Genomic DNA, 8,685 nt, shown 5'->3' with positions numbered 1-8,685 from the left:
AATATGTTCCTGGGTACAAAGTGATCTCCATAAAGACAGAGTGAGGAGTATATGGAGGAACTTGTGTGTTTTGCACCCTTCTCTGACACACTAGACAGAAAAAGGAGTCACGAGCAAGACATTTCTCTGAGAAACTAGGAAAAATGGACGACACTCTGTTACAGAAGGTTCTACAGATTTAGGAGAAGACAAAATACGGCACTCTGTTACAGAAGGTTCTACAGATTTAGGTGGAAGACAAAATACGGCACTCTGTTACAGAAGGTTCTACAGATTTAGGTGGAAGACAAAATACGGCACTCTGTTACAGAAGGTTTTACAGATTTAGGTGGAAGACAAAATACGGCACTCTGTTACAGAAGGTTTTACAGATTTAGGTGGAAGACAAAATACGGCACTCTGTTACAGAAGGTTTTACAGATTTAGGTGGAAGACAAAATACGGCACTCTGTTACAGATTTAGGTAGAAGACAAAATACGGCACTCTGTTACAGAAGGTTCTACAGATTTAGGTAGAAGACAAAGGAGCCAAATCCCATTCCCCTGCAAGAAGGGGCATAACTGGTATCTTTGTGTTAAGGCGGGCGCAACTCTACTGTAGGCATGAATGGAAATCCCTCAGGCTGCTCAAGTCCTCCTTCCAAATTGGTGAGAGCCAGTTTGATTTGGAGAAAGCCAAAAGGAAGATGGAGGATTCCCAGGTGATGTGAGGATACTAGATCTTGAATGAATTCTAACAATCTAAATATCAGATCCACTTTGACTCTAGGATACAGCAAGGTGGATCAGTGGTTCATGTTTTCCTGTTGATAGCCAAGAGATGCCTACAACCAAACTATATACAGGCGCTAAACCGCCTAAGAGACAGGGTAACCCAAGAAATGTCGAAAGAAAACAGATGAAGACACGGTGTGTTTTTTTAAGATAAAATTTTTTATAATAAAAGAATAAAAGGACAGCAAAAAACTACAACACATTTTCCTACATATCTATAAGAAACTGTATACTCCGTATAATATAATACGCTAAAATAGCGAGGTTTGGCATTGAGGCCACTAAAGAGGAGGATCGAGCACCCACAAGCGAGGAGGATTGGGCGCCATTATAACTATCTGAACCAGGAGGGTTCCAACAAGCGGTAAGTGTAACAAAGTAGCCACATGTAATTACCGGAGTCAATATAGTTTATTAAAGGACTCAATATACCTCATTAGAGAGACTAATAAGATATAATGATCTCTGTATTACAGTGTGATATATACCACTCTGTGAATATTGTAATCCATTATTATTAGAGTACTCCAAACTCATATTTTATTTAATTATATGCGTGAGCTCCACATTTTTTATGTACATTAATGCTGGAAGAGATTAATGAAAATATTATATATGAAATAATAGGATTTTAACTTTTTATAAATGTGATAGCGGTTTATATAATAATAAAAAGTATATGTATGCAAAAATACTTTATTATATATATTGTAGCTGTAGCTCTGCCATGTTTGCTGCCACCTACTGGTGAACCATAAACAGTTGCATAGAAATTGAAATGCACAATGTGGAGGACCTGCAATAAATACATATGATGACATGACATTAACTATTAAAGCCATCAATTTTAAGACATGGGAATGGAAGGGCACTGGATCTGGATCATAATATTTTGCCCATATATCTGCCCTCCTGTGAGGTTCTTCCATCTAATTGTTCTAAATTTATGAAAACCCACAAGCTTTTGGTGAAAACCGTTAAATCATATAATTTCCCATACAACTTGATGACCCCATCATCAAGAAACCTAGCTTATCAACACACAAAAAATTCATTATTACCCGTATAGTCCTGAAGGGCAGTTAATAAATATTTTATATCAATAAGTTATTAATTTAAATAAATTTGAAAAATAGATTTATACATATAAAAATATGTAAACAACATTTGATGAATTTGGCACATCGCAGGGAAGATCGTTCAACTTTGGGTGGACAAAGATAAATATAGGTTGACCATGAGATGAACATGTGTCTCAGATACAACAGCACCAATGGATGTTGTGCTAAGGAGAATCCCATGTACAGCTGGCATTAGAAAGGGGTCACTTACTTTAGAGACTATGTTAATGCTTTAAACTTTACAACTAGAAAGGCTATCAGATATAGGACCTATAACCAAAAACTTGAGTAAGTCTGAGCTAAAGTTCATCTAAGATTGTCCCACCAGAACCATCAGCCACTTTCTTGACATGACAATGATGATGAATGTCTCCATTCTCATTGTCATGGCCGATTAGTCAACTGTAGGATCATTCATACAACAGGCAAGACAAAATTGGTTATCCTGACTCCCTGGTCTTTCAGCACAATGGCAAATGAGCAAAGTCCAGCGGTCATGTGCCATATACAGTACATGTAGTTTTGCATTTAATGGTCCAAATTTTCGCATTTTCAAACAACAAACAGTATGTTTGGGTATCTTACGATTTGAGTGACATCCTTAGGCGCCCATTCATGAGACAAATGTTGGCCGGAACTCCTGACTTTGGCTATTTTAGCTGACCATTATTTGAAAAACTAGCCTGATGGCCAACAGCAGACTTCTGTCTACCAAAAACGTGTTTGGCCAGGTTGGAAATTTTCATCTGAAACTGGCCTGTCTCTTTTGTTGACCAGTTTAGTGTCTTCTGTTGCTAGTGGGATGTTTCATATGAACTGTCTCATGGTGGACTCATTGGCCACAGTTAGTGGTGGGCAAATTGAAGCATCTAAAGTAGAATTTTATTTGAAGTTTAGGCAAAATTTGATTTGCCACGAGGCCGAATTTTCTTGAGCTTCGTGGTAATGAATAATTTTTTCCTAAAATGGTGGCTAGAGTTGTCTTAGAAAAAAGACAATACTCACCTCATCCACTTGCTCCTTGAGTAGAAAAGACCTGCCAAAGGACATTAACTGAGCGTGATGACGTCCCCAAGCTCTCCCAAGATGATCACATGGTGACATAATTGCGCTCAGTGCAGGTCCTACGGCAGGTCTTCTCCACTCAGGAGAGGAGCATACTGCCTCTGCGCGAGCAAGTGGATGAGGGGAGTGATTTTTTTTATTTTTATTTTTTTAACTCAAAAGGCCATATTGCCCGAGTTTATTACTGTTTTAACGGCCAATAAACGGGTGCACTTCTCTGTAAGTGGCCATTAAAAATTGGTCCCATTGGTCTATAGGCTGAATAGGGTTTTAAAATAGCGATTCATGATAAATTAATTTGTAATTAATCAAATTTCTTGTCAAACTTCACTCATCTCTAGCCACAATGTTTAAATCTTGGCTAAAATGACTGATAAAACATGAACACACAGAATGTAAGGCACCATAGATAAGAGTTGCCAGCTCAGACCATGGTACGAAGCATGACACAGAAGATGGCACCATTGCTTTTGCCAATTATGGCTTCAAGTTAAAATTTGATCAATGCTTCATCCACTAATCAAGAAGAAACATCCTTTCATGAAATGGTTTCTCCTAAAAAATACTATTATACAGAAACTTCAATGAAAGGTAATAAATAGGCAACTTTATACTCAAGTATCATATCCAAGGAGGAAGAAGAAATGGTCAGTGATGCAAGTGATGGTCAGCTCAGACCACGGTATGAGGATGGCACCATTGCCTTTCCCAAGTATGGCTCCAAGTTGAAATTTGATCAAGGCTTCATCCACTAATCAAGGGGAAACATTATTTGATGAAATGGTGCAAACTAAAAAACTTTCATTGTATAAATCTTGAAAAATATGTTCCTCGTGGAAAATCTTAGTGCTCTCCATCACAAACGTCACTGTTTAATGGTCCAATCAGTGGCCTAGGCAGCAAAAACATTACCCATAGCCTAAAAAGCCTAATAAAGAGAGGAAGACACAATGATCTTCTCTGTTCCAGTTGATTCTACTTCAATATACGGAGCTGTAAAATAGACAAAGAGAAGCAATTACTTATGTACAAAACAATAATATCCAGAGATGGGTGCTAAAGGTCCATGGAGTATTGTCTCCACATCACTGTAGTAATCTAACAACTGAGCAGAACAAATAGCAAACTGTCTCCCTGGTCAAACATAATGGGATAAAATGACCTCCCCCCATGTCTGCTGCTTGGGCTGGTGTGATGTCATAGCTGTCTCTTCCAGCTGCTCCCCCTTCTCCCCATTGACTATTTAGTGTATTATTTCCTTAAGGAGATATTAGAAAGTCACAGACATAGTCAAGTCTGAATCTGAGCGGAGATGCCAATGGGCACCCAGAACGTCAACCACCCGGCACGAAGTAAAGTGCCCAACTCGCTTTGGGGATGGTAGGTAGAAAGCTCAGCTGGTTTCTATGACTTTGGGTTATGTGTGCTTAAACATATGAGGCCTTGAAATTGACAATGCCTCCAGTTAATTAGTCTGAGATCTTAACCTCCACCCACCGTCAGACCAACCAAGTACTACATTCATTGGTGAATTTTAACCTATTCATCTAGGGAATTAACAGGAGTCAAGATCTGTAGCTTCCAGGACGAAGCCCATAAATAATTATTTGATATACCGATGGCTATTTAGGCCTATCAGGGTATCTACCAACTATTGTCTAATATACAGTCGGGATGTAGTAGATTATTACTTGTGGTCGTCGCAGCTTGGTTTGTCTTTGACCTTGGATCACTGTGAAAATTAAAGAAAAAAAAACACTGATGATGAGGCTCCTACAATACACAAGATAGAAAATCAATAGTAAATAGGGACTACAAATTACCTAAAAGGCACTTGTATCCTTCTAGAATAGGCTAGGTCCCTTTGGTTGATGGTCAAGAAGATCTTAGGCTAGTTTCGCACCTGCAGTGTGAATTCTGGAAGGATGGTCCGGAAAACAATGCCGGGAATAGGCCGGACACAAATCACAGCATTGTCTGCTGGAATCCGGCCAGACACAAAATTCTCTGCTGGAACAGCTTCCTGCAATTCACACTGAAGAAACTAGCCTCACCCTCTTTTCTGCAATAAATGAATATTTAAAAAGGTTGGCCTAATCTGGGACCGGCCAATCATATAATGAGAATCGACGGCAGATGTTGGGAGAAAGAAGGATCAGGCTGTTGGATTTCAACATGCACAATTATTTTGCTCCAAGGGAAGTTAAGACACCGACAAACTCTCCTCGCTCTTTTGAGACCACGTTCGAGAACGGGAGGAGTAACCGTCAGCTGAACAACGATAGAGAAAGTTTTTTGTATAATGTTATTATAGAGAAACAACAAAATGAGCCCTAGGTTCGAGCCCTCGGGATGAAAATTCACTTATTATACAAAAGGTCATCCAGACCCAAAAATTCATTTAGGGGTCCGAACAAAAAAAGTTTAATGTATATAAAACTAATTCTTTAATTGTACCTTTAAAATTAAACCTACAGACGACAGATCTTGAACAATTAAAACTATCAGGGACTGGCAATATGTCACTTGTAGTCTTAGAATTGCTGGTAGGACTGAGTGGGTGCTTTATTTATCTGTGCGTTTATGGATATTATTACCGCATTGTGTTATATGGAGCAGCCACACTGTTTATTATAAGTCTGCGCAACACTACTTGGCAGTTTTCTGCTCAATTCACTAGGTGCACACACAATGTGGCTGTCTGTATTACCTTTAAGGTACAATTAAATAATTAGTTATTATAGAGAGTTTCCATATTTATTTTTCTCAGAGGAGCATTGTCTGGCCTGTAAGATTCCTTACACCTACTTGGCAAGGAGAAAATAGTACCCCCCCCATAATCCAGACACTGCTCTATAACTCCAAAATGGCCAACCACCTTCGTATTAGCAGTTATAATAGAAAGAACAGCCATAAAAAGCAATAGTAAATATATTCATTCAACTTACCTCATCTTCTTGGTCTTCGAAGAGAAGAGACAATAAGAGTGACCTTAGAATGACTGAATATTTGTACCAATGACATATATAAGCACAAGTGTCAAAGATAAGTTTCTTACTCAGACTTCCCTTGATGGATATTGATAAATGAAGACTCTTCAGTGTCTAAGAAGAGAGCAGAAGAACAACAGTTTTATCATGTTCATAAAATGTATCGTAGGGATTTGGCTTGTATCCCGATGACCTGACCATCAATGGGAATTCAACCACATGGGAGTGATACCAAGAACTTTCAAAGATCATAATTATGAGAGTCGCCAAGCCTATCTAACTACTGTTTAAATACCCTGTGAGATTCACCACTCAGGAACTCAATAAGTCAGAGCGGAGAACCATGACCAGCTTTTGTTCAGGAGACCTGTCATATAGGAAGGGGTCGCCCAAAACGGCCAACTTCTTTATGCATCCATGGTCTACTGCATCCTTCTTTACATTTCTACTGATCAAAGAAGGACATTTCCTTCAACAACATTCTAGGTCGCTCAGTTGATATGGCCACAAAAAGAGTCTGAAGTCTTCCCTCCAAGATCTTTACAGACCCAGTTGACTATAGCTGTGTAATCACTTGATACTCCATAACTTAGAGGTGAGAATAATCTGTATTACAGGGCTAGGTTATAGGTGATAAAGTTGACTTACGTGCTTCTTGAATGGGAACATTCACGTCGTCTTCATTATTCTGGTCACCTGGAAATAACAACAGATTACTATAATACGTGTAGAAGACTATTAGAAAAGGAGTCTCTTTCTATAAATACGGAAGCTAAGAGAGGTGAGAATAATCTGTATCACAGTGCTAGGTTATAGGTGATAAAGTTGACTTACGTGCTTCTTGAATAGGAACATTCACGTGGTCTTCATTATTCTGGTCACCTGGAAATAACAGATTACTATAATACGTGTAGAAGACTATTCGAAAAGTAGTCCCTTTCTATAAAGACGGAAGCTAAGAGGATCAGTCACCAATCTTGGATTGGCTGCTATCCTTCGTTATGTTGCAAGGCCTGTGAAAAGCTGGGACAATAGGGTAGCAACCTCTAGTAGAAGCTCCACAAAGACAAACTCTCTTTCTCTTGGAGGAGAGCTAATCTGCATATCCTTTTTCCCAGGGAACATTGCATGGCATCTAAGACTCCCTATGTCAGCTGTGACTCTCTCTGCACGGAGAATCAGCATCCTCAAGGCCTGATGCCTAATGCAAAGCCAGCAGATTCTTCTCCTGAGGGTAAGGCCACTGGTTGCCATGAACTGCAGACACATTAAACTGTAGTATTAAACTTCTGGAGGGCAGGGACTGGTTACCAAAGTACTTAATGCCAAGGACTGGGGCATTCAATTAAGGAAAAGTAAGAGGCCTCTTGCTCTACATGCCAAGAGAACATATATAAAGAGTAGACTGTATCTTACATAGTTCCAAAAGTTCAAAAAGACACAGGTCTATCAGTTCCAGTGATGGTCACTTCGCAGTGTTCGCCAGCGTACACATGCGGGCTGCCATCTTGACTCACCCGTCCGGCGATGCACAGGTAAGCCCTTACCTGTGTCGGGAGCCAGTCTGAAATCAAATGCGGTCACTGGGAGCAGGCAGTTCCGAGAACAGCCCGATGAAGGCCCCCGGCAGCTGTTTTCAAAACTGCCTTCTCCCGGTGACCACATTTAATTTCAGACCGGCTCCCGGTACAGGCAAGGGTTTACCTATGCATCGCCGGATGGGTGAGTCAAGATGGCAGCCCGCATGTTTTCGCTTGGGAACACTGCAAACTGACCATCACTGATAAGTTCTAACCTCTACTACTGTGTTAATCCAGAGGATGGCAAAAGACCTCCCTAGGTTGGATACCAGTTGCCCCATATTTCAAAAATGTCAAATTATCCAGCATCCCTTGCTTTTGCAGTGTATACCGTGGTGATGCCAAACCATAAATTGCACAGTAATATGCAGTCCGTGGTATTGTGCTAAAGGGGCTCAGAAGATCTAACAGCAGAACTGTGAATACAGCTCAAGTAAAATACAAGATTCTAAGAAGGATCAGGCATGTTGGAACTCAATTTGCCTGACCTATTAATTTATGGAAGAAATAAGCTGCCACCAGCGTTGACTTTGTCTCCTCTCCCTGTGTATAGGGGATGGTCAGTAGGAAATCAGTAAATCGCTATCTATAGTGATGGACTGACTAAGGACTAAGCAACTTATATTCAATATGTAATTATGTCATCTGTAAGAAGATATTAGGTTATTTTTATCCAGAGATAGAGATACCTTGTCCACTTGGGTATGATGACCTCTTCCAACACTTCCACAACACCACCACAGATAATATCAACACAGTTATGAAGAAGACTATGATTATCCATCTATGTTTCCTTTCTGTAATTAGTAAAACCAGACGTTAGAAGAATTACTAAAAATCTTACATACAGTTGCAAGAAAAAGTATGTGAACCCTTTGGAATGATATGGATTTCTGCACAAATTGGTCATAAAATGTGATCTGATCTTCATCTAAGTCACAACAATTACAGTCTGCTTAAACTAAAAATGCACAAAGAATAAAATGTTACCATGTTTTTATTGAACACACCATGTAAACGTTCACAGTGCAGGTGGAAAAAGTATGTGAACCCTTGGATTTAATAACTGGTTGAACCTCCTTTGGCAGCAATAACTTCCACCAGACGTTTCCTGTAGTTGCAGATCAGACGTGCACAACGGTCAGGAGTAATTCT

The 8,685-nt window shown here is 39.6% G+C and overlaps 1 protein-coding gene across 3 annotated transcripts in view; it reads right to left on the bottom strand.

Annotated features, from left to right (window-relative positions):
• Positions 1 to 965: 965 nt before the first annotated feature.
• LOC122922146 overlaps positions 966 to 8,685 on the bottom strand; it is a 30,958-nt gene continuing 23,238 nt past the window's right edge. For 2 of the 3 annotated variants that reach the window (XM_044272644.1, XM_044272645.1), the window contains exons 4-9: positions 8,220 to 8,327; positions 6,785 to 6,832; positions 6,599 to 6,646; positions 6,019 to 6,064; positions 4,652 to 4,692; positions 966 to 3,953 (exon numbers count right to left, since the gene is read on the bottom strand). In XM_044272644.1, the coding sequence (XP_044128579.1) occupies positions 3,889 to 3,953; positions 4,652 to 4,692; positions 6,019 to 6,064; positions 6,599 to 6,646; positions 6,785 to 6,832; positions 8,220 to 8,327 (356 nt within the window). In that variant the 3' untranslated portion in view covers positions 966 to 3,888. Of the gene's footprint in view, positions 3,954 to 4,651; positions 4,693 to 5,908; positions 5,923 to 6,018; positions 6,065 to 6,598; positions 6,647 to 6,784; positions 6,833 to 8,219; positions 8,328 to 8,685 lie in introns of all 3 variants that reach the window. The other variant, XM_044272646.1, reaches the window with a different exon arrangement.

The sequence above is a fragment of the Bufo gargarizans genome, chromosome 11, assembly GCF_014858855.1.
Source record: "Bufo gargarizans isolate SCDJY-AF-19 chromosome 11, ASM1485885v1, whole genome shotgun sequence".
Lineage (NCBI taxonomy): Eukaryota > Metazoa > Chordata > Amphibia > Anura > Bufonidae > Bufo > Bufo gargarizans.
The sequence above is the reverse complement of the archived record's forward strand: the minus strand, read 5'-3'. Positions and strand labels throughout refer to the sequence as shown.